The sequence below is a fragment of the Neofelis nebulosa genome, chromosome 16 (genome assembly GCF_028018385.1).
Source record: "Neofelis nebulosa isolate mNeoNeb1 chromosome 16, mNeoNeb1.pri, whole genome shotgun sequence".
In the NCBI taxonomy this organism is placed as follows: domain Eukaryota; kingdom Metazoa; phylum Chordata; class Mammalia; order Carnivora; family Felidae; genus Neofelis; species Neofelis nebulosa.
In genome coordinates, this window is record NC_080797.1 from 15,607,724 (window position 1) to 15,632,478 (window position 24,755).

General features: G+C 59.7%; 1 protein-coding gene across 3 annotated transcripts in view; it reads left to right on the forward strand.

Moving 5' to 3' along the window:
- The window catches only part of TBC1D16 (TBC1 domain family member 16), a 77,359-nt gene that overhangs the window by 13,419 nt on the left and 39,185 nt on the right, over positions 1 to 24,755 (forward strand). For all 3 annotated transcript variants that reach the window (XM_058705510.1, XM_058705512.1, XM_058705511.1), the window contains exons 2-3: positions 972 to 1,211; positions 4,071 to 4,659. In XM_058705510.1, the coding sequence (XP_058561493.1) occupies positions 1,034 to 1,211; positions 4,071 to 4,659 (767 nt within the window). In that variant the 5' untranslated portion in view covers positions 972 to 1,033. The remainder of the gene's footprint in view (positions 1 to 971; positions 1,212 to 4,070; positions 4,660 to 24,755) is intronic.

Sequence of the window (24,755 nt, forward strand, 5' to 3'; positions counted from 1 at the left end):
ACCCCCACCATCTCCGACCAGGAGGCAGCATGGCTCTGCACGCGTGTCTCGTTTATGCGGGCGCGCTCATGCCCGTGGCTCGTTCCACGGCTCAGTCTGGTGGTCCGCGTTCGCAGTTCGGGTTTTAAGGACCCGTTCCCTTTGAATCACTCGTGCATTGATAATCCGCGATGGTCGCGTTTTTAAGGACCGATGGGAAGCGCCCGGTCGGTTCACACGGGCTGGTGCCCTGGCCCCTGATGGCTGGGCTTTCTGCACAGATAGAAACTGCTTCCGGCCCGTCTGCGGGGTGTTGGGCTTTCGTAGAATTTCTTGTTGTCCGCTCTTCACCGAGTGGGTGTAGAGCTCCTTCCGCCAGTGAACCTCTAGGAGGTCTGTGTTAGGTGCTGCACCGAATCCTTTCGTCTCTCATCTGGTTTTTTAAAGAACGAGTTGTAGGGAAACTCAGGTCCCGCAAACACGGCTCGTGACACCCTTCCCAGCCGGGATGACCCTTCGCTATGCTGGGACATCCGGCTGGGCCTGGGGGGTGGTGGGGTGCATGGGGGTGAAGGAGGCCGGGAAGGACGGGGTGGAGGAAGGACCTTCCCTGGGAAGCACTACGGAGGGGTGAGAAGTTCAGGAGGGGAGGGCTCGTTGGCACAGACACAGGGGTAAAGACTGAGCAGAGGGGGGAGCAGAGCCCCTCTAGACGGGGCGGTTAGGCCCCGGGGGACGTTTTTGGTTGTCGTAGTGGGAAGGGGGCTGCTGGGGGCACCTGGTGGATGGAGGCCAGCGTAGCCTCCACCACTAAGAAAGACCCGGCCCCAAACGTCCAGAGTGCCACAGTCTAGAACCAAGTGCGCCCTCCCCATGGCCTTGAGCTAGCGGGACCCGTTCCGGTAGCTAGTGAACCACCATTCATTTCGGGCCTGCTGGTGTGAGGCCCATGACCTTGGCCTGATGCACTCTTCTGTGTCTTTGTCCCCCAGCCACGTCTGGACGAGCCCCGCCTGGGCCCAAGCGTACAGAGGATGGAAACACTCCCCCCGCCATGTCTCTGGGCCGTCTCCTTCGCCGGGCCTCCTCCAAAGCCTCGGACCTCCTGACCCTCACCCCGGGCGGCGGCGGTGGGCCCCCCTCCGTCCTGGATGGGGAGATCATCTACTCCAAGAACAATGTCTGTGTGCACCCACCAGAGGGGCTGCAGGGGCTGGGGGAGCACCACCCAGGTGAGCCCCAGGAAACGGGAGGACCTGGGCCACAGGCCTGGGGGAGGGGAGGGCCTGGGGAGGAAGGCTGGCTTTTTTTTTTTTTTTAATGTTTATTTTTGAGAGAAAGAGAGAGAGAGAGAGAGAGAGAGCACAAGCTGGTGAAGGGCAGACAGAGAGGGAGACAAGAATCTGAAGCAGGCTCCAGGCTCTGAGCTGTTGGCACAGAGCCCGACACGGGGCTTGAACTCACAAACCGTGAGATCCTGATCTGAGCCGACGTCAGACGCTTAACCGACTGAGCCCCCCAGGCGCCCCTGCCTGCTTTTCCTTCTAAACTGACCAAGTCCCAGCTTTGGAAAGCTTTTGTGTCACTTCTCCATATGCCCTGATTTCCCCATCTTCCAACCAGCCGGCGACCTTTTGTACACATGGGGTGGGGGGTGGGACAGTTTAAGGGGAATCAGCCTCAGAAGACATTAAGTCACTGCAGGACTGCTGGGAGCAGGGAACCCCGTCCGCCGGCAGGGAGGGGAGGGGGCGGTCCTCTTCTGGGAGGGCCCGCCAGTGCCCGCCGGCCCCCTCCAGGGTGCAGGTGGCAGGAGCATGGCCGTCACACTAGGCGCCAAGGCTTCATCCCTCCAGCTGCCGGAAGGCTGGGCTGAGAACTGGCTGGAGGCTGGGCGGGCCTGGGAGTCTGGAGACGCGGAAATCACCAATTCTGTGATCTGTCCTCCGGCCGCACTGTTTCGAAACTAGGGAAGAAAGCTCTCCCCTGGGGCCTGCAGGAACCCTGCGTGATCCTGGGGCCGTGCCTGGGGACACGCCAGCGCTAGGGGCTCTCAGTAGCTCCTGGGGTGGGACACCTCTCCTGCTCTCCTTTGGCCAAGTCACAGAGAAAGAAACGGCCTACCTTTCCAGGGCTCACGTTGTATCCCGGGCCCTGCAGTGATGGCCAGCCGCCCTGTGCACTGAGGGGCCGCGGGTCACAGCAGGCAGACAGCGTCCACTGTTTCCAGGACACGCAGCTGCCCGTGGGTGTCCTCCGGGCAGGGGGCAGAGCTGAAGGTATTGGGTCCGGTCGTGGCCGCCCGGCACAAGTTCCTGGGTGGGCCGGTGGTTCCCTCAGCCCTGCTGCCCCCATGGAAGGAACAACACAAGGAATTAGTGACATCCAAGTCCTGTGCACGTGACTTGAAACAGATAAACGTATGTTCACCTCAGGAGAGTGCCCCGGGGCCCCCCTCCAAGAAGAGGTCTCTTTTTTGGATAAGGAGGCTGGTGCTCAGAGAGTCTAGGCCACTCCCAATACTAGCACAGGGCAGGGGTGGGGCCAGCGCAGGCTCTGGGCTCCCCTCGTTCTTCCTGCAGCCTCCCCTGGCTGCTGAAGGATGCTCAGGGTCCCTCGGGCACCTGCTGCCTGGCTGCGGCCTGGGGACTTGCCTTCCCCGGTGGCAGACAGATGTCTGTACCAGATGTCAAAACATCTAAAAGTTATAAATCACAGTCAGGTCTGAGCACGTTACTGTATGCAACTTATGTGTCCACAAAATACTGAATCAATCAGCTACTTAAAATACAAGGTTAGTTACGTTAGTGAACTGTTTGTGGAAGTGTTCCCTCCACCTGCCTTGGTAAGTCTGCCTTTAAGGTCATCCAGGTGGCCATGCGCAGATTTGGAACCATCGGCCCCTATAGGTCCCAAGCAGGACAGCCGGCATCCGGCCCAGCTCTCTCCTGCCCTGTAAGGGGCCTCGGCATGCACGTGTGGACACCCCAGCCCGTCTGCAGGCCCCACACCCAGCTCGGGATCAGGCCCTGGGAGCACGGGGATTCCTGGGGAGTTCCAAGGTCCTGTATCCCCGGAGTGTGCTCCAGCAGGGGGCGCGAGGCCGTGGATGCCTGACCGCAGGGCCAACCCCGAGGATTCGAGGGCAGGAGGCTGAGGTTCTAGGGCTGGGTCTGAGAGCGGTGGTAACTCTTCTGGTCTAAGTCACAAGGAACAGCACATGAAGCCTTTGGAGAGCTTCGTGGTGATCCTGTCATGATGGGGGGCTGGGGGGCAGGGGCCTGGGGCTCCCTTCGCAACCCCCAAGCTGCAGGATCTGAGGGTGTGGAAACCCTGGGCCTCGCCTGCACCTTACCGTTATCACAACTGGCTCATAGCCTCTGAGTCTCCTGGAAACGGGACGGGGCCCTGAGACTCTTATACCAGTTCTCAGAGCCCCGAGGGGCACGAGGCCCCAACTTCTGCTGAGAGCAGGAGGCCTGGGCGCCTAGCACGATAGGCGCAGGGATCAGGACGTCCTGAGATGGCAGGAAATGCCGCCTTCCCCCCAGACTGAGCGCTCAGGAGCCCAGAGAGCCCCCCACTCGCTGCCGCCTTGGAGGGGCACTGCTTTACTTTGTCCTTGTCAGCCGTCTGGTGCTTAACATCGAGGACGGCCCCTTCTTCCAAAAAGCTGCACGAAAGAAGAAATGCTGAGGCCACGAGTGACCGGAAAACGCCCAAACACCCCTCTTTGGATTTATTTTGTGTGAAACAGGAATAAAGTCAACAGCCTCTGTCCCTCCCAGCGGTGGTGAGGCCGGGCTCCTGGGCCCCTGGGCTCTCCCAGACCTGGGGAGAGTTCTGGGGCCGCCAGACCGTGGACAGGATGGGGCTCTGAGCTGGAGGAGGGCTCCCCGTGCCTGGAAAAGCGACCGCAGGCCCTGCTTGGGAGCCCGGTGCCCCGCCTCTGCTGAGTGGCGCTTAGAAAATGCCCACAGCGTTCATTGACCTCAAGGCCGACCGAGCTCCCCAGCTGTGCCGCGTGAGACCAGACGGAGGCGCCAGGCGCACCGCCGCCCCTAACCCGCCTGTCCTCCTGACCCTCCCAGGGTACCTGTGCTTGTGCGTGGAGAAGGACGAGCTGCTGGGGAGCACCCTCATCCTTACGTGGGTCCCCAACTCTCGGATCCAGAGGCAGGACGAGGAGGCACTGCGTTACATCACCCCCGAGAGCTCCCCCGTGCGCAAGGCACCCCGCCCGCGGGGCCGGCGCGCCCAGAGCCTGGGGGCCCCCCGCCAGCCCTCCCCGACAGAGGCCAGGCCCGCCCTGATCCCCAGAGACGAGGACACCACGGCGGTGGCTCAGAGCGTCCAGGACGCCGTGCATGTCAGCCCTTCGCCCCCTTCCGAGGACGGGGAGAGGCTGGCCCAGGGCTTGGGGACGGCCCTGCCACCAGCCCACAGCGACTCCGGGATCCTGTCGGCCGTCAGCTCGCAGGATGGGACCGAGGAGGGGCGGGAGCCGCGGCCCGAGGCCGGCGAGGAGGAGGGCTCCCTGGAGCTGTCCGCCGAGGGCGTGAGCAGGGACAGCTCCTTCGACTCGGATTCCGACGCCTTCTCTTCGCCCTTCTGCCTCTCGCCCATCAGCGCCGCCCTCGTGGACAGCGGCAGCTCCGTGTTCCTGGACAGCGAGAGCGGGTGAGTCCTGCGTCCGTCCGACCCCCAAGGCCCCACCCGGGCCTCCTGGGGAGCAGTCGCGTGTGTCACAGCTCTGCTCCCTGAGCGTGAGGACTGCGTGCGTCTCGCCCCGCCAGGGTACCGCTCTCCCCGCGCCAGGGCCTCGGCACCCGTGTCCCGTCATTTCACGGTGCCCAAGGGGGTGGTGAAGGCGGCACGGTGCGGGGGAGGGTTCCACCTGCTCCCCCGCTCCCTTCCCCTCGGCGGCCTCACGTGGGATAAGCCGTCCCTGCTCCGTAACCCAGACTGGATGCCACGGGGCCAGGCTCGGGGAACCTCGGGGGACAGTAGACTGTTGGCCGTCAGAAAGCATGCTCGGAGACTTCCCTGACTTCCGCAGCCCTTCCCACGCTCTGGTCCCTGCTCCCGTTTAGATTCCTAGGGAACCGGTGGCAACTGCTGTCATTCAGCCGGCGCACAATTATTGAGCTCAAGCTGTGAGCCCCGCACGTGCTGGGTGTGGGTGGTCCAGCGTCGTCTGGGCACCGGGCACATGTGCCCCGGATGACCCACGACCACCCCGAGCCCCGTGCAGTAGGTCCTAACATCACCCCCGTCTGCAGGGAGGGAGAGCGAGGCTCAGAGAGGGGAACTAACTTGCCGGACGTCACAAAGCCAGCACGCTGGCCGAGCTGGGATTTGAATCCGGCTGGGTCTGCAGCAGACCCGGAGCGTGTAAGGTCACGCGAGACGGACGTAAGCCGGGGCGCGGAGGAGAAGGAATTTGAGGGAAGGGATTTGAGACGGAATCTTTCCTGATGTTGTCCCCTCCATAAGGTGTGTTCCGTTAGAGCCCAGGGGGACCGATAACCTTTGTCTCAAGTGCTGCAGAGCAGAGAGTGTTTCAGGCGGAGCAGTGGGCTGCACCCGGTGAGGTTCACTGAGCTGTGTGTATTTCCCCCCAGGGAACCAGGCTGGGAATGAAACTCGAGCCTGGCTTCCCACCGCGGGGCTTGGTCAGAGCCCCCCCTGGTGGTGCCATCTGCCAGTGCAGCGATACCTGTGGGTGCCCAGCACCCCCAGGGCCAAGGAGGAGGGACAGGTGTCCAGCACCCCCAAGGCCCAGGTAGAGAGAGAGGGGAGACAGGTGTCCAGCGCCTCCAGGGCTGAGGCGGAGGGAAAGGAGGGACAGGTGTCCAGAAACCCCCGAATCTCAGTGGAGAGAAAGGAGGGACAGCCGCCCAGCAGCTCCAGGGTGCAGGCGGGGGGGACAGGTTCGGAGCTCCCACCTTTACTCTGAGCCAGGGGTGCCGGGCCTGGCCTGTGGCCTCATGGCTGAGGTCTTAGTGGCAGAACCCAAATCAGGGCCTGGAGTCCCGATCAGGCCTTGTAGGGCCCCTGATCACGTAAGGAGCCTGGATCTGGGAATTTGGGAAACCTGGTTGGCTTGAGCCCGGGAAACCTCCGTGTCTTCTTGGAGCTTCTGTCTCCTTGTTCCTAACGTGGGGGTAGGAACATCCATTCTGGGGTTACCCGGTGAATTCACTCCTGTTTTCCTCCTCCCCCTCCCTCCGCCTTGCTGCTTCCCTACCCTGGCTGCCCATGAGAATCCCTCAGGGGACCTTTTATATGCTCCTGATGCCCGGGCAGTTCCAGATGATTCTGGAGCAGTGATTCTCTCCTGGGGCCGGTTCTGCTGTAGGAGACATGTGGCAACATCAGGACACATTGTGGTCACAACTGAGGGTGGGCGTGTTTTTGGCATCTGGTGGGTGGAGGCCTGGAATGCTGTTCACTAAGTGCCCCAAAATACTGGGGACACAGCCACCCACGACGCAGCGATCCTGCCCGAATGTCTCAGTGCCCAGGCTGAGCACCCTTCCCGGCGGCTCTGACCGCCCCAGATGGCCAGGGAGGCCCAGAGTGGGGAAACTGTCTTGTTTTTCTAATTGTGGTAAAATAGACCTAACATCAACTTTGCCACTCTGGCCGTTTAAAATCATGCAGCTCTGTGGCATTTAGCGCATTCACGGTTTGTCCACCGAAGACCGTTGTCTGGCCCCAAAATGTTTTCCTCGCCCCGGAAAGAAACTCCACACCCACTAAGCGGTCACTGGCCATTGCCCCTCCCCCAGCCACCACCCGTCCACCTTCTGTCTCTGTGGGTTTGTCCGTTCCGGACGTTTCGTATCAGTGGAACCATACGGTCTGTGGCCTTTTGTGTCCGAGCATCGTGTCCGTGTCATTGCAGGTGTCAGGACCTCGTTCCTGTTCGTGGCTGATTAACATTCCAGGCGATTCTGACTATAGTCGGATAGGAGAGCCCCACCCTCGAGGGAAAGCACGGGGGGCGGGTGTGGGGTGCAGGGGGGTTGGCTACCGTGTGAGGAGGTCTTCTTGTAATAATGCTTTGGGGGCCGTATTTTTGCTTTCCGGCCCCCAGCCCCACCCAGGTCAGCTTAGGGTCTTCTGTGCTTAGAGCTGCTTCAGAGACGGCGGGCCGATCTCTGGGTGTGTGCAGGGGCCGTGGTGTGGTCAGGGGGTGCCTCCTCCACCAGGGAGCCCTGGAAATCCGTAACGCTTGCTCCTCTGGCCCGAATCAGTCGGTTAGGCTGAGGCTTTGTGCTGCGACAGGACCCACACGGACAGCATCCCTCCCTGCCTCCTGGCCTGGAGCGTGTGCTTCTCCCGGGGCTGACCGGGAAACAGCCTGTGTCCCAGGCGGGACCTGATAGGTGTTCTCGACCCAGCCGTGCGTGACAGGTCGTTGGGAGCTTAAAAAAGCGGATGTGCATTGTGGAAGACGCTGGGGGCAGGCCCTGGAATCTGCATTTTTCATAGGCGGACCGGAGCCAGATTTGGGCACTGGGCTGGCCCCTGCAGTACACGTTGGCTTCATTACTCTCTGAGCCACGTGTGCGATCCTCGTCTCCCCCACCACATGGGGGACCCCTGGAAACAAAGATGGTGTTCCTCGGCTCCCTCCCCCTCCCCCTCCCCCACCCCGAAGTCCTGGATGGGGCTGGAAATCCTGGACTAAACTGTCGGCTCTATTGGACGTTGTAGAACCCACCCGGCCGCAAGGGAGGGCAGCGTTGGGCTGCCTTGAAAAGGCCTGATGCCCAGGGGCTGCCCGGACCAACTAAGCCGGCACTGCTGGGAGTGGGGCCCAGGCGTGGGCGGTGTTTGAATCCCCCAGGGAGCTCCAGTGTGCAGCCTGGTTGAGAACCACAGCTCTGAAGGGGACGGCGGGAACAGGGGCGTGGTCCTTGTGCCTTGGACAGGGGGGCGTCTGAGCTGAGGTCGAGAGTGCCCGCACTGGTTGGAGCAGACACCCCGCAGCGGGGCTTGGCTTCGAGGACTGCAGTGCGCCCATAGCCCCTCCTGGAACCAAGGCTGCTAACTTAACTGGGAACTGGGTCCCCCAGGAGGGGTGCAGGCAGGCTGGCTCGCGGGGTCCCTCTAGTGGCAGAACCGGAGAACTACATGTGGAGGCTGTGCGTCTGGCTGGGGGAGAACCAGGAGAGTAGCTCCTGTCTCTTAAATCAAATGTCTTCTAAGACGCCTTCTTCTTTTTTTTTTTTTTTTTGATGTTTTTATTTATTTTTGAGACAGAAAAGCACGAGCTGGGGAGGGGCGGAGAGAGAGGGAGACAGGAACCACAGCGGGCTCCGCGCTGACAGCAGAGAGCCCGACGCGGGGCTCGAACTCACAAGCTATGAGATCACGACCTGAGCCGAAGTCAGATGCTTAGCGGACTGAGCCACCCCGGCGCCCTTTCTGGGGCGCGTTCTAAGAAATGATCTGAATTACAGAAATAAAACACATTTGCACGGAGATGTTCATCACAGTACTTTTTATAATGGAGAAAAGGGGGAAAGAACTTAAATCTCCAACAGCCGAGAAAGATAAGTCAAGTCTGGTTCACCCTACTAGACAAAGGAGGTTTATCTGGGGTCAGGGAGCGCCCTGAAATCTTAGGCCACTTTTTGTACGTATGCTCACGGGAGTACATTTTTCTGAGGAGGGGGCTCCACCCGGCTTCTGGAAGGGTCTGTGGCTCCCAAATGTTTAGAACCCCGGTGCCACCAGATGGGAGAATGTGCGTGTAGAAAGGCTGGGCCGCAGCGTGCAGATTCACAGTGTATCAAAACCCAGGCAGGTGCCACATTTCGTGCACGTTTTGACTAAAGACTACGGAAAGGCCCTGATGCGTGGGGGAGGCCATCCGGAGCAGGGACGCCCCCTAGAACTTCCTGCCACGCCAGACGTCGTCCAGACCCGTGCCATCCGGTGTAGCAGCCACTGGCTTCACGCGGCTGAGGAGCTCTTGCAATGTGGCTGGCGCGGGGCGCCTGGGTGGCTCGGTGGGTTAAGCGTCTGACTTCGGCTCAAATCATGATCTCGCGGTTTGTGGGTTCAAGCCCCGCGTCAGGCTCTGTGCCGACGGCTCGGAGCCTGGAGTCTGCTTCCGACTCTGTGTCTCCCTCTCTCTCTGCCCCTCCCCTGCTCCCTCTCTGTCCCTCTCTCCCCAAAATAAATAAACAATAAAAAGTTAAAAAAAAAAAAAAAGAAATATGGCTGGTATGACTTGAGGTACTGTGTTTTTTCAATTTTATGTGATATTGACTGATACAAATTTAAACAGCGTGCGTGGCCACCGGGGTGAGAGGAGGATGTGCCAATGTGTTAAGATCCTGGTGATCGTGAGTAATGTTTTACTTTCCTCAGTTTTCAAAAATGTTGTTCTGTGATTCTGTTCATTTTGTGATCAAAACAAAACAAAGCGAAACAGGTTTTAGAAACGGAGAGCCAGTTAAACTCCTGCCCGGCTCAGACTGGCTCACCCTGGCCTGGCCTGTAGGCTTGTTAACCAAAAGGCCCTCTAGGGTTCTCAGTAACTACGGTCCTGCCAGCAAAACTGATGCTAATGACCTGCCACCCGGTCCCCAGAGCTGTGCCCCCGTCCCCGGGGAACCGCTGCTGCGTCCGCTCTCAGTGGATTCGCTTGTCGTTCTTGGTGCGTGTTCCTCGCATGGCCGTCCCAAGTGAAGGGTGGTGTGTGGGGTTACAGAGACCCCCACCACACGGGGACTCTCATGGAGGCTTCCTTGGCGCAGTGGTCCAGCCAGCTCAGACAGGGGTCTAGGTGAGCCGGGCACAGGCCCCGGGGGAGCATGGGCTGGTGAGAGCTGGGCCCGCCTACACTCATGGCCGGGTACTTGGATGCCCACGTGCCTCCAGCCTTTCCTCTTCCTCCTCCCCATGCACAGCACCAGCGGCCCGGAGCAGGCCCGCCAGAGCTGGAATGTTCTCTCCTTTGCGCCGAAACCCCAGCCGGCCTGCGGGCAGGGAAGATCTTCTTCCCTGAGGCCCTGCCGCTGCCTGTGCTCCTTGTTCAAGCTGCACCTGAAATCCGCTGGCTCGCGCGTTTGCTTTCTCTCGAGTCCCACCGGTCTATCTTACCAGCGCCGTCCATCAGAACGTTCTGCAGCGGCGGATGCCGTCCAGGCGGCGGTTATTGGCCACGTGTGGCTATCGAGCCCTGGAAATGTGCCTCTTGGGACTGAGCCCAAGAGATTTTTAATTGTTTGTCCTCGATGGATTTGAATTTTGATAGCCCCATGCGGCAAGCAGCTTCCGTGCCAGGCCGTGCGCGTCCGCAGGAGACCGTCCTCTTGGGGAGAATGAGGGCGGCACGGAGGGTTCTCCAGGTTCTCCGTTGAAAAGAAAAAAGGGGTAAAAGCCCAAGTGGTCAGGTGCCCCCTCCCTCATGGCTGATTTCCCGGGGGTGGCCAGAGAGTTCGGGTGACCCCGAAGCCACAGGCAGAAGCGGCAAGGAGGGACGTCACCGGCTCCAGCCAGCCGTCCCCGCAGGGCATGAGGCGGAAATAAATGGTATCTTAAGTGCCTTTTGCCTTTAGGAGGAAAAGGCTGCATGACACCAGGGTATCAGCCGTAAAGGCTGAATTATTTATCGCTATCGTCGTCGTTGGTGTAACTGGCCCCGCGCTCAGGGGACAGAAATGAGGCGAGAACCCCAGTCTCTGAGATGGATGCAGAACTGGTGGGCTCAGGGGCCCAGGACTGAGCATCTGGGGGTGTCACTGCCAGGGTGCTGCCATGGGGGCCCTGGGGGTGCCGTCCAGGGTCACCCTAAGCCAGCCAAGGGCGGCAGGTGGTGTGAGACCGCAGTTCTCTCGCCTCTGGTGGGTTTCACACATAGCCTTTCCTGTTCTGCGGGGCCCGTGCAGGGGAGGGGGCTGGAAGGACGTGACCCTGAGCGGACCGGGGCGGGGGGGGTCAGGGGGACTGAGGAGCCTCCAGGCGAGGGGACAGCGTGGCTCTGTGGCCGAGGGACGTCGCGGGAGGCCGCTCCAGCCCCAGCAGGATGAGGTGGGGGTGGGGAGGGCCTGGGGGGCCGCCACCACCCGGGAGAGGGGGTGCCGACCGCGGGCCAGCTGTGGGGTGCCAGGCGGAGCGGCCGGGAGTTGGCGGGAGGTGGCGCTGGCCGGGAGCTCGAAGGGGTGCGTCCCCTCCCTCGACATTTCCGGAAGCCACCTCCCAGCCGAGTCGTGGGCCTGCCCAGTGCCCCGTGCCCCCCGGGACGCTCCGGAACAGCACCCCCCCGCCCCTCCTGGGCCCTCAGCAGCAGCCTGGCAGCCAGGAAAGCTGGCAGCTTCCAAAGATCTGTTGTTTGGGTTTGTTTGTGCTTCTGTAACTGGGAGCTGAGATTTATTTCTTTAAAACATCCCATCTCCCGACACCCTGCAATCTGTTCTGTGCTTCGTTAGGACTAATCTCGTCTTCTGTTTCTGTAGCACTCGGCGGGCTCCGTGCCCGCGTCTCTGCCTCCCGTCCACGTGTCCCCCCTCCCCCATCAAGGTGCCAGCACCCCCCTCCCCCCGTCCCTGGGGGAGGGGGGCGACACCCAGGTCTGAAGGAAGCTGCTTCGGGAAGGGCAGCGGCAGGGCCGAGCTCTGTGTCCAAGGCCAAGGATGTGCCCTTCACCGTCTGGCCCTCAGCCTGGAGGGCCCACTGCTCCAGCAGCTCGGAGGGGCTGCCCGAGAATCCACGCTGGGCCTCCACAGTGCCCGGTCCTTTGATGTCTAACTCTGGGCCGGTGTCTGGGGAGGGGAGGGGCCCCGTGGGTCGCATAGGGCTCGGAGTCTGGCGAGCTCCGTGGTCAGACCCACATGTGAACCTGAGCCCCACCCCGATCGCGGGGCTGGGGGGTGACCTTGGCAAGGCGTTTAAGCTCCCTGTGCCTTGCTTTCCTCATCTGTGAAATGGGGCCATGACTCCGCCCAGAGCATGTTGCCGGTGGTAACGTCGTGACCGCTGCCCGCCCAACTGGAAATGCTTTGTGTTGGGGGCTTGGGTCTGCTGCAAGGAAGGAACCCGAACCCGGCAGCCTAGAACAACGGAATTGGAGTCTCCCTCCCCAGACAGCCTGGGGGCCGGATGTCTGAGATCAAGGTGCCTGCAGGCCACGTCCCCTCTTGAGGTTTTTCCAACATTTAAAAATGCTCAAAACCATCCTTCACATAAAAACATACACACGGTGCTGATGGCAGCCTGCGTCGCCACTGCCGAAAGTTGGTAGCAAACGAGGGGTCCTTCTGTGGGTGAATGCAGAAATAAACCATTTGGTCCATCCAGACGAGGGGATTTTGTTCGGTGCTAAAAAGAAATGAGCTACCAAGTCACGAAAAGACGTGACGGAACCTGGAATGCCTAGCACCGAGTGAAAGAAGCCGGTCAGAAGAGGCTACGTGCTGTGCGGCCCCAACCGTGTGACCTTGTGGGAAAGGCAGAGCTTTGCAGACAGCAAGAGGGCCAGGGGAGGGGTGGACAGGGCACGGAGGACGTTCAGGGCAGGGAGACCACTCCGTATGATTCTGTAATGGCAGATACGTGTCATCGTCCCTTTGCCAAACCCACAGAGAGGACGAGACCGAGATGGGCCCATGCAAACTGTGGACGGCGATTATTATGGTAACGGGTTGATCCGGGTTCATCAATCATAACAAGTTGACCACGCGATGCCAGATGCTAATATAAGGAAATCGTGCGTGTGGGTGTTAGGGGGGGATATCTAGGACCCTTCTACTCAGTTTTTCTGTAAAGCTAAAACTGCCCTAAGAAATTAAATCTGTTCGTTTTTTGTTTTTTTTTTTTTAAAGTTCTCAGCCATTGGGCTGTACAAAGACAGTGGGCCATCATGTGCTAATTCTGGTCCAAACCAGCCCTGTCTGGTAGAAATGTAATATGAACCACATACACGATTTAAAATTTTCTAATCTCATTTTTTTGAGACTCTAATAGCCTCAAAAGTTTTTTAAAACTTTTATTTATTTTTTTTTACTTTGTATTACTTTTTAAATGTTCATTTATTTTTTTGAGAGACAGAGAACAAACGGGGGAGGGTCAGAGAGGGAGACACAGAATCCAAAGCAGGCTCTGGGCTCCTAGCAGGTGTTCAGCACAGAGCCCAACACGGGGCTCGAACCCACGAACCGTGAGATCGTGACCCGAGCCGTGGCCAGAGCCGAAGTCGAACGCTTAACCGACGGAGCCGCTCAGGCCCCTTAAAAACTTTATTTTAAAAGTAGGGGCCACTGGGTGGCTCAGTCGGTTAAGCGTCCGACTCTTGATCTCGGTTTAGGTCATGATCTCACCGTTTGTGGTATCGAACCCAGGGTTGGGGTCTGTGCTGACAGTGCAGAGCCTCCTTGGGATTCTCTCTCTCTCTCTCTCTTTCTCTCAAAAGCAAATAAACAAGCTTACATAAAATAACGGTAGAGTTTGCAAAACAAAATGTGCGGGGAGGCCCCACGTACCCTCCACCCAGCGGCACGTCCCGCATAAAACCACGGCACGCCTTCCAAGCCAGGAAACCGAGGTGGGTGCAACCCGAGGTCTCGCAGGTTTACCGGCACCCTCTGTGTGCACCTGCCTGCAGAGCTCTGTGAGCCGTGTCCCCTGAGTAGCTTTGCGCCCCCACCACGGGCCCCCCCCCCCCGTATATTACGTCAGCACCACCGAGAAGACCGTCCCGCTGTGGGGTTGCTTTTGAATCTTTGCCAACAGTCAGCCGGGCATGTTTTGAGTGGGTCTCACAGCCACCCTTTAAAAAGTGAAAAAGAGACGTGTCAAATTCATTTCAACAATCCCCAAATATTGCCGTTTCAGCTTGTGATCGGTAGCAAGTTTTTGGCGAGAAATGTTGACGTCCCGTCTCCGTACCAAGTCTTGGGAATCCCGTGTGTCCGCTACGCGGAGAACGCATCTCAGTGGTAACCCGCTGCGTCGCACGCGCTTGATGACGCGTGTGGCTTGGGACCGCCGCGTTGGCCAGCTCTGGTTGGTGTTCCGCTTTTTTCTTGGTTTGGGTTTCTCTGGCCAGCCCTCTCCCCGGAGCCTCCCTCTCCCAGAGGAGAACGGTCTGCGGGCCTGCCCCCTCCCTGGCTCTGAGCAGGATTCCAGAGGTCCCCGGCCACCAAAAGTGTCACCCAAGGGAGCCACTGCACCTGCTGGGTCGCCTTGAAGTCATGCTGCTGGCAGCCCGCCCAAGGACCGCCGGCTCGTCAGAAAGCTGACCTCTTTCTATGAGAGCTGTCGGCACAGGGAGGAGAGAAAAGTACCAATCCCTCCAGAACCGAAAAGAAGGAAGTCCAGCCTCCAGGAGAGGCAGGACTCCCTGGGGACGCCGAGCTCCCGCTGCAGGAGGCTCTTCAAAGGACGGGGAAATGAAATGGTCGTCCTCTCCCGCTCAGCTCACACGCCGCGACAGCCCCTCTGGGGGTCCTTGACGCAACCCTGGATGATTTGTTGCACGGGGGGGGGGGGGGGTGGGGGGGGCCGCGGGCTGCTCCCTGGGGAGCTGGGCTGCTCCAAAGGCTTGGAGCCGCCTTCGGGAGCGGGAAGTCAGAGTCCCGGCAGGAGCTCGGCAGGGCCCGAGGCCCCGCGTGAGCCTCCGGGAGATGTGAGCGTGAGGTCACAGGCGGTGACGCGGCAGCGCCTCCCGGGTGAGGCGGGGAGTGGCGCTCTGTCTGGGGGGACCCACGCCTGGCTGTTTCACTGCAACCCGATACCTGACGAGATCCTCCCCAAAAGGGAGAGGCGGTGGCGAATGACCTTTGTCTCTTGATTGAAATGTTCTTGTGTCCGCTGTTTGACTTAGCGCTCATTCCCAGCAGAGCAAACAGAGAGGACGTTTTTACTTAGGCTTGGTGTTCCATTCAACCAATGTTTCTCAGACACCTGTGATCGGCAGGGGACAAAGGGCTCCCAGTAGCCCCTCTGCGATCTCCAGAACATGCTGCTTTGCTTCGAGGACCCTGAGATGATCCCAGGGAAGCTGGAGCCCCCGGCCACACTGGTCCAAACCCCCTGCCCTCTGAAAGCTGAGGCTTGGACCTTGGTGCCAGCAGGTGGCCCTTGAGCGAGTCCCGGGCCTTCCTCAGCTGCAGGCAGTGACACAGACGGTCCCTAAGCGTGGCAATGCTGGAACCCTCCCCCAGGTCACATCCCAACTGTGCCCGGCCACGCGCCCTGGCAAGCCCCCACCTTCTCCTCCACGCGACAGGCACCACGACTGATGTGTCCACGAGGCCGTCGTGAGGGGTGGCCCCAAGGGGCACGCGAGGTCCCGAAAACCACGGCCAGGAGCCACCCCACCCCGTGTCATCCCTGGTCCCCGGAGAAGGGAGCGTGGAGACCGCCCCAGGGTCGGATGGGCACACCCCTTCTCCTACACTTTGATGGTCTTCGAGATGGGGTGCAAACCCTTTCGAGAAGGGGGCCCTGTCCTGAGGGGCTTTGGAGCCAGAAAGCGCTGTGGGAAAGAGGTGCCTGGGACACATGGGAGTAAGAAGCTGGACGTGGGAATGTTCTGGAAGCAGGGTGGGGAGAGTAGCTGTCTTGTGGGCACCGGAAGGAGACCCGTACGTGTCACAGGCGTGTGGGGGGAGAGTAGGAGACGCTGAACCCAGCAGAGGGGGCCGGTAGGCAACGTGGCCTCTCCCAGGGGCCCCAGGGCTGGCGGTCAGGGCCGGTCCCTGTAGATGGTAAAGGCATCAAGGTCTGTCTCACTTCTCTAAATATTTAAACACTGGAAGGATTATTTTTGGTAGCTACGGTCTCTCTCCGAGTCTGGCGGGCTGCCGGGAAGGGTGTCGAGTGACAGCAGGCTCCCTGCACGCTCCCCGTGCTCCCCGATCTCGAGATCCGATGGCCGCCGTTTAATTGGGGTCACGCCCCGCCTCTTGGGAGCGTGTGGACAGACGGAGGCTCCTAGACTTTCCCCTGTGGGTGAGAGTGCAAACACGCGTGTCGGGTCTGCGAAGTCTCCCTGACGGCAGCTCCTAGGGCTTCTGAACCGCGAGCGGCGGAGCGCAGGGCCAGGAGCCAGCCGGGCACCCCAGGGAGTCGCCACGCTCCACCGGAGCCACCTGGGGTGAAAGGGCGCATTGTGCGCCCCGCAGCGCGAGGGGAACCTGCAGAGAGGCGTCTTTGTGGGGCACCCGGCAGACGTGCACAGCGCACGCTTCCCGCGCAGGGGACAGGCGCGGGCCATCGGGTCCATCGGGTCCCGGCTCTTTGCAGAGCGCCCGCCCGCTCTCTCCGGCCCTGGGATCGGGTCCGTCCAGGCGGCAGGGTCCCTCTGCTCCCCCCGCCCTCCGGGAAGGACGAGGCTGGCAAACACCGCCCCCAAAACTCCATTTTCCGGGAGGTGGCATTTCAGCTGCGGGAGGGATCTCCGCGTGCCCAGCAGATGGCAGGCTTCCTCCAGATCAGCCAGGGGTGTCCACTGCCCGCAGCGCCCGCCAGGCTTCCCGGGCCCCTCCCCGGCGCCCGCACCCGGTCTGCTCGGGGCTGGGGGACCTCCCCTTGGTTGTTGCCAACCCTGGCCACCTCCCCCTTGTTGGGGGGCGGGGGTGGTCAAGCACTCAGCGTGGACGTGAGCCGGGCAGTCCTGAAATCTCAGCCTGCTATAGGGGCTGGCTGGCTGCGTGCTGCTGGGGAGGGGGACACAAGCTCAGACCTGGGCCGGGCTCCCTCAGCTGTGGGACCCGCGGGTACTCCTTCCCGGTGGCCCGTCTCCATTTCCAGCCGGCTCCCGTCTCCTCACCGAAGTCTGGGTGTTGCGGGTAGGCAGTTGCCAGCATGGCCTCCCCTAACCCCACATCGTGCCAACCACGGCCTCCCCAGAGACCACGCAGGCCCTAGGCGGGCTTGGCCCCCCGCCCCGGAGCACGGGCACCTGCTGCCAATAGAGCCGGGATGTCGGGCAGCGGTCAGCTGGATGCAGCCAGACACGGGGATGCAGTCTGTCCTTCCCGGTGCCCCCGGGACACGCTGGACGCCGTGCATGCGCTGACCCCAGGGCGCGAACGAAGAGTAGAGAATAGAGGGGAGGTACCCCAAAGAACTGAAAGCGGGGACTCAGCTACGTGCACACCCGCGTTCAGAGCCTCATTAACTCACGAAGGCCAAAAGGCGGGAACGGCCCAAGTGTCGGTCGACGGATGGAAAACACAACGCAGCCCGTCCACACGGGGGAATATTATTCAGCCTCAAAAAGGAAGCAAGTCCTGACACGCGCGACCCCACGGACGGACCTCGTGGACGCTCAGTGAGGACAAATCCCGTAGGATTCCACTTACGTGAGGTTTTCTAGAGTCCTCGTTTACAGAGAGACAGAGACTTGAACAGAGAGCACCAGGGGCCGGGGGAGGGGAATGGGAAGCCAGCGCGTAATGGGGACAGAGTTTCAGTTTGGGACGATGACAATGTTCTGGAGACGGACGGTGGTCGTGGTCGCACAACGATGTGACTGTGCACTTAAAAGGGGCTAGAACGGTAAATTTTATGTTGTCTTCTGCCACGATAGAAGAAGAGAGAGGGGCGGAAGGAGCTGAGGTCGGCAGGGTCACTGGAACTCGAGAAGCCATCTGGGTGCTCGTCTTTCCAGTGTTTTGAGAACCAGTGTTTTGGACGAGGTCCAGAAGTTTGCGTGGATTTTCCACCATCCCGGCAAGCGGTCTCGGACCTCAGGCCTGATGCCGCTCGGCCTGGACGGACAGTCTGGCTCAGCCACTGTGGCGCCCCGGCCAGAGGGCTGGCGGTGGCCTGGGCTCCCCATCCAGGGTCTCCCCTCGCTGGCGGGGGCCACTCTACGACACGGACACCGGCTCTAGACACAGCTTGTCTGGTCCGAATCGAAAGCAGCTTGGAGTAAAGTCTGGAGCCTTCCGGAGCCTCTGCAGGGCAGGGAAACCTGGAGGGAGCTCTTCCAAGAGCCTTGTCAGGATCTGATCATCAGATAGATACCACCTTCCCGTTTTCCAGAACTTAGGAAACTAGGTTCTCCCCCGGGCTCCTGGAGCAGGCCCTTCTGGGTGTGGGCGCTGGGCCCGAGGTGCAACGAGGTGTCCACGGGCCAGCTCCCTGACAGGACCCCTGAATCAAGCACCCCACGAGGGTGCGTCTCGACCCACTAGGCCGCCACTGGGAATCCAGAAGGGGAGTGTCAGGGAGGGGCGGGCTGGGTCTGCAGGCCTGGAGGGCACCCCCTCTTAGAGCGTAAGCACTGGTTTTTCTTATTTACTTTTGAGAGAGAGAGAGAGAGCATGAGCAGGGGAGAGGGGCAGAGGGAGAGAGAGAGAATCTTAAGCAGACTCCACACTCAGCGCGGAGCTCGACGTGGGGCTCGATCTCATGAACCGTGAGATCACACCCCGAGCCACAGGAGCAGGATCTTCAACCGGCTGAGCCTCCTGGGCGCCTCCGGTTTTTCTACTTTAATGAAGGCTCTAGAGTCCTCTCAGCCTGTGGCAAAGCAGGCAAAGGGGAGCTCGGGGTCGTGGGCAAAATGAGTGAGGGACGCCGAGGAGGCCTCCGGGGAGGCGGCAGGAACGAGGCTAGCCAAGGCGGCCCTCCGTTATTGCCGGGCCTTGCCGTGGCCGCCGTCAGGGGCCCACGCCGCACTCCCTCTTGCTTTGGTTCAGGGCGGCAGGGAGTCGGGTACAGATCGGGGCGGAGATCCCCGGGCCGACGCCCCACCTCCCTGCAGGGCACGCCTGCCTTCTTTCTCGTCACCCATGGTGGGTGTTTCCGAAGTCTGGGTCCAGAAATAGTTGCTACATGATGGGCTCTACGGGTTTGGCAGGTGTCCAAGTTCAACCACAACCTGCGCTGAAAGGCCAGCGCCCTTGACCACGCAGGGCCCCCGGCGAGGACCTCAGGCCGTCCCAGGGCCCACGCCTGGGGCCATTGCTCGTGGGGTGGCCCGGCCGGGAGCCTGAACCCGTGGTGACTCAGCACCCATCGCCTCTGCCGTGCGGGGCCGTCCTATCGACCGTGCGGGTTCAGACTTGCCCACGTGGGGAGAAGCCTTTAAAACAGTTCTGAACTCAGCCAAGGCCCTGAGCCCTGGAGGCTCTGGAGAGGGCAAAGACGAGGGACACTTATTAGGGCTTCCTCTGTGGCAGACGAAACAAAACAGAACAAAACACCAGCATGTCTTTTCCTCCTTGAGATAATCTAGCACTGTGCTTATTTTGGGGGCCTCTCTGTCACTCGGGCTCGGAGCAGAAAGCTCACGCTGTTAGAGGTGAGAGGGCCCCACCCCATCCGCTCCCTAGACCCGTCGGTAACCAGTTAAGGAGGCTTTGGGTGGCTTAACCCACCTGCTGGGGAGAGCCCGAGAACAGGCAGGGAGGGACTCAGCTTGGATGACCCCACTCTAGTTATCTATCGGGCGAAATTCGCTCCTGGCTCTCGGCGCTTGTCCATCAGGGAAACACAGTGCTGCTTGTGAGGGTCTTAAGTGCCCTCCCTACCACTCGGGGTGCCATCGGGACCACTGGAACCCCATCTCTGAGTTCCCTGGCCTTTCACGTAGATGGTAGAAAAACGTCCCTGGCGACCCCTCTGCGTTTTGTTTGTGTGTGTGTGTGTGTGTGTGTTTTCCAGTCTAAGAAACGTCCTTTGGGGAAATCGTTTCCTTCTTTACTGACTGAAAGGCTTTTCCTCGACAGAACTGAGGGTTCTGGGTCCCCAGGAAGGGCCTGCCATGAGAAGGCAGGTGTGGGCCGTGCTGTGGTGTCACCATCTAGGTTGGCGGGAACCCAGGACGCACAGCCAAGCCCAGGACTTTGGGCAGGTCTGGCCGGGACAGGCTTCACCGTACTGGGCGGAATTAGGCTTCGGTTTTTCAAGACTGTGGCCAACAAAACAAGCAGGGGGCCACTGAGTGTCGCTTTGTGGCTGGTTACCAGTTAAAGGACCAACATCCCAGGCATAGAACCTTCCAGAAAAATGCCCTCCACCCCCAAAGCTAATGATTTGGGTTTTGTTCCCCTTGTTTTGGAATTGGTCTGCTGAGTGGCTGGTGCGTGCCAGTAGAATTCTTCGGTACAGAACATAGAATTCAGATTCACCAGGAGGAGCCCCGGCTGGCCAAGCAGGGTACAGCCATCTGGGCCGTGTCTGACTTTACCCCACCGTTCTACGATTGGGCAGACCCATGGCCAGGAGCCCCATCCCGGCCGTGCCCACCACGCCCCTTGGCAGCATGCCTGATGGAGCCGACTGTGGGTCTGGACTTAAGGCATAGCTCTCTCCAGCTGACAAAGGGAGACTATGTCCAGTTTGGGCGAATTGGCCACAACCGTTCCTGGAGCTGGGGAGAGAGGCCCATCAGCTGGTGTGACTTCTTTGGGTAGAATTGCTTTGTTTTGTGACTCTGGAAAGAGCACACAAGACCGGACAGATGCCCACTTGCCAAGGAGGCCAGGGCTGGTGGCCAGGCCAGCGCGTCCCGGTAAATGTCAGGGAAAATGTTGAAAGTAAATACATGTGATGATTTCTGGGTGGGCATAATACCTTCTCCTCTTTCCTAATCCCAGCGCCTAGGGCCCGATCCCCGGGGGGCAAGCTCTTGTCCTTTCGTCACTGCAGGTCGGCCGGGGCCTGGGCAGGAACAGGAAATCCTGGCTTAAATCACACACCTGCTCGGTCAGTTCAGTGTCTGACTTCGGCTCAGGTCATGATCTCGCAGTCTGTGGGTTCGAGCCCCGCGTCGGGCTCTGTGCGGACAGCTCGGAGCCTGGAGCCTGCTTCGGATTCTGTGTGTGTCTCTCTCTCTGTCCCTCCCCCACACGCACTCTGTCTCTCTCTGCCTCTCAAAAATAAATAAATGTTAAAACACACACACACATATACATGCACATGGGCAAACATACCTGTACACATATGTGCACACACAGTCACATGTGTGTACTCACCCGCCCGCACACATATACTTCACATGCAGGCACATAAAGGCACACGCGTGCACGCATACATGTACGTGTGCCCACATGCACACACGAGCATTCACGTATGCACACAGGCACACACGTACGTGCACACACATACACATACAAACACAAAGTTTCGAGGAGAAAAACTTGAAAATTGTTTGAGTCAGAAGAAAATACTCAATATCCTCCTTTCTTTGTTTTTGTTTTTGTTTTTTTCATCACTTTCAGAATTGCTGGGATGGTTTTTGCAAATTTAAGATCTTCTCCTTCAGAGGCACCTGGGTGGCTCAGTAGGTTAAGCATCTGACTCTTGGTTTTGGCTCAGGTCATGATCCCAGGGTCATGGCATCCCCCAGCCCTGCGTCGGGCTCCACGCTGAGCATGAAGCCTGCTTGGGGTTCTCTCTCTCCCTCTGCCCCTCCCCGGTGCACACACGTGTGCCTTCTCTTCCTCTCAAATAAAATAAAATAAAATAATAATAATAAAATAACCCCCTTAGAGAAATGCTTGTTCCTCGCCGGCACCCAGATATTCTGGAACAATTCCCATGTTGGTTTGGGTTGGGGTCCTGGGTGAGGACACTGGCCGCACTCCCAGGACGGATCCTGGTCCTGACCATCTGTTGCCTGCAGTGGAGATGCCTGGGCCCCACCTCACGTCCGGAACCCTCTGTGGAAACACAGTGTATCCCCGGGGGCCTTGTTCCAAGGCTGCCGAGGGATGGGAACTGGAGAATCGCAGCGGGAGAGATCACAGGGCAAGAGGGCACAGCTGACAGAAAATGCAGACCCTCCCAGAGGTCATGACAAATGCAGCCGGTGACAGGAGTGGGGGGCTGGGAGTCAGCAGCCCCCCCCCCCCCGCCCCCACCAAGGCACCCCCGGCCTCCACCCCCTGCCTGGCCTGCCCAGGGGTGGGCCTCACTCACCGGTCTGGCTGCAGGCTTCTCACTCAACCAAACCTTCCCATCGACCTAACAGGGGTGACGTGTCCCACCGAAGACGGGGGACTCAGGGTTCAAGCACACACCCCCTTCAGGGTCAGGTTTGCGGAAACTTTGCGAGTGAACGGTACACCCAGCTGGGATTGTGGTTTCCAAGATGAAACCCGCTCACAGGGGTGGCTCTGCCCTTCGATCACAAGAGGCGATCAGAGAGGCACCCTGGGCGGACACACCCTGGCCGTTCATCCTTCCAAACCGGGTGTTACGCTCAGCGCCTCTGCTTTCCAAGATGGAAACCACCTTTGGCAGGGGCGCCCGGGTGGCTCAGTCCGTTGAGTGTCCAGCTTCGGCTCACGGCAAGATCTCACGGTCCGTGAGTTCGAGCCCCACACTGGGCTCTCTGCTCTCAGCACAGAACCCACTTTGGATCCTCTGTCTCCCTCTCTCTCTCTCTGCCCCTCCCCAGCTCTCCCGATCTCTCTCTCTCTCTCTCTCTCTCTCTCTGTGTCAAAAATAAACAAAAAGAAACCACCTTTGGCCAAGGAAAGGTCTCTCCCCTTCTGTTCTGTCTTCTCCAGCAGGGGTCTTGGGGTGGGGGGACTTCACAAGGGTGCTCTGCAGGCAGGGGCTGGTCTCCAGAGCTGTCCTGGGGGCCATATAACCGACCGCCAGGGGTGATGGGAAGGATGCGGGACTGAGGCGTCTGCTCTCAAGCTCTGATTTGAAACTGCATTTGTGCCGATCAAAGCATCGGCGTGGATCGGACTTCTGTCTTGGAGGGTGACAACCAGAGATCCCGCGTTCATGAAGGGAGTGTGGTCTTGTGGCGTGGAGCTGTGCCCAGCGAGTGCTACACACACAAGGTCCGAGACCGGGGAACAAAGCCAGTGGTGGCTTTTGGCCCAACGTGGGTGGATGTGGACCAAACGCACACCTCTGCCCCCTCCCGCCTCCCGCGCACTGGGACCTTGCGGTAATCGGCACTCTGCGGTGATTTATTCACGCGCTAATCAAACGCTTTTATTTTCTGATTATCTCTCCGGGCGATGGATGGCGGACACCGGGGCAGTCAACATATAAACAGACTCCGGTCGGAACATCTCAGGGAAGAAACCCGCCGCTCCGGAGGACGGCACCCCCTTCCGCCGCCTGGCAAAGAGTTTCATTGGGAAAAATTATTTTCCATAACCTTTTTGCTTTCCATTTAAATTAAGCTTCGCCAAGCAAGTTTGGCAGTAACAGAGGGCTCCTAATTTGGTCCCCCTTGACCTCTGCCGCCTTGATTGGCAGCCCGCTGCCGGGCTGGAGGTTGTGCCTGGGAGGGGAGAGTGAGCAGAAAAAATGCCCTAGGACAGCTCTGTGTCCCCCGAGGACCCGGGCGGAGGGGGGAGTGTGCAATTAGGTCTTCACACAGAAAGTTAATTAGCTACTAAATAGCATTTAGCACAGTTTACGATGGGAAATGCATGTCCGCGAAGCAAATGGAGGGGATCAATGGAGAGGGGCTTCCACGGGGCGAGGGCAGCCCTAGCCTGCTGGCGCGCCCCCTCTCCGGTCCTACTCGGTGCCAGGGCCTCGGGGCTGGGCCGGGGGTGGGGGACAGAGCCAGCACGACCCACGAGAAGGACCGGCCGTGTCCCCAGGATCGGGCGCCTCTGCGAGGGAGGGCCGGACGCTCCGGGACGGGGCGGGGACCGTCCCCCCAGCAGCCCGCCTGGCCTCGGAGTGGCTCCCCTGCCTAGCGCCTACCACCCGGCCTCCCCGTCCCACACGTGGCTTAAATACGCCTTTGGTTCCTGGGAACCTCGTCCCTAGCGTGTTGAGTCGTGTGCCCGCCAAAATTCACCTGTACCCGAAACCTCGGATGTGACCTTCCTCGGAGGGCCTTCACGGATGTAATTGAGGATTTCGTCCACACGGTTTCAGGGTGGGTCCCGGGGTGGGTGTCCTCGGAAGAGACAGCAAAGGACAGACGGACACAGGGGGAAGGCCGTGTGAGGACAGAGGCAGGGGTCGCAGGGGTGCATCGACAAGCCAAGGACACCAGGGATGCCGGAGGCCGCCAGGTGCTGGGAGGCAAGGCAGGATTCTCCCGTCGAGCTTCCGGAGGGAGCGCGGCCCTACGGACGCCTTGATTTCAGACTGTTGCCCTCTAGGGCCGCAGGACCATGCGTTTCTACTGTTCTTAGGCACCCGGTTGGGGTGATTTGCTAGGGCAGCCCCAGGAAACTGACAGTGTCGTGGGCAACAGTAGGCCCTGAATACAGTCTACGGGTGCTGCTGCCTGAAGCCAGAGGATGGCCTGGCGGGTGGGGGGGGAGGGGGAGGGGTCCCCCCAAAGGCGAGGAGGGTCAGGACCACCTTTGTTTGCTGTAAGACCTGAGTCCCGACTTAGGTGTTGGTCATTTGACCTTCTGGTTTTATTTCCCTGTTGAAACTGCGAGTTGATTGCATGGGGTCAATTTTTTTTTGTCTGTAGAGGAGAGGTTTTTGCTTTGTTTGTTGTTGTTGTTTATTTGTTTGGGCTTCTTTGCCTTTGATGTTTTTCCTGAGTTGGAGGAATTTTGTTTCTCTTTCTTTTTAAAAAAAATTTTTTTTAATGTTTATTTATTTTTGAGAGAGAGAGAGAGAGAGAAACAGAGCATGAGCAGGGGAGGGTCAGAGAGAGAGGGAGACACAGAATCCGAAGCAGGCTCCAGGCTCCGAGCCGTCAGCACAGAGCCCGACGCGGGGCTCGAACCCGCAAACCGCGAGATCGTGACCTGAGCCGAAGTCGGACGCTCAACTGACTGAGCCACCCGGACGCCCCTGTTTTTCTTTTTTAACTATAAAAGCCACGTGTGCTTTACCCAAGTACTTTC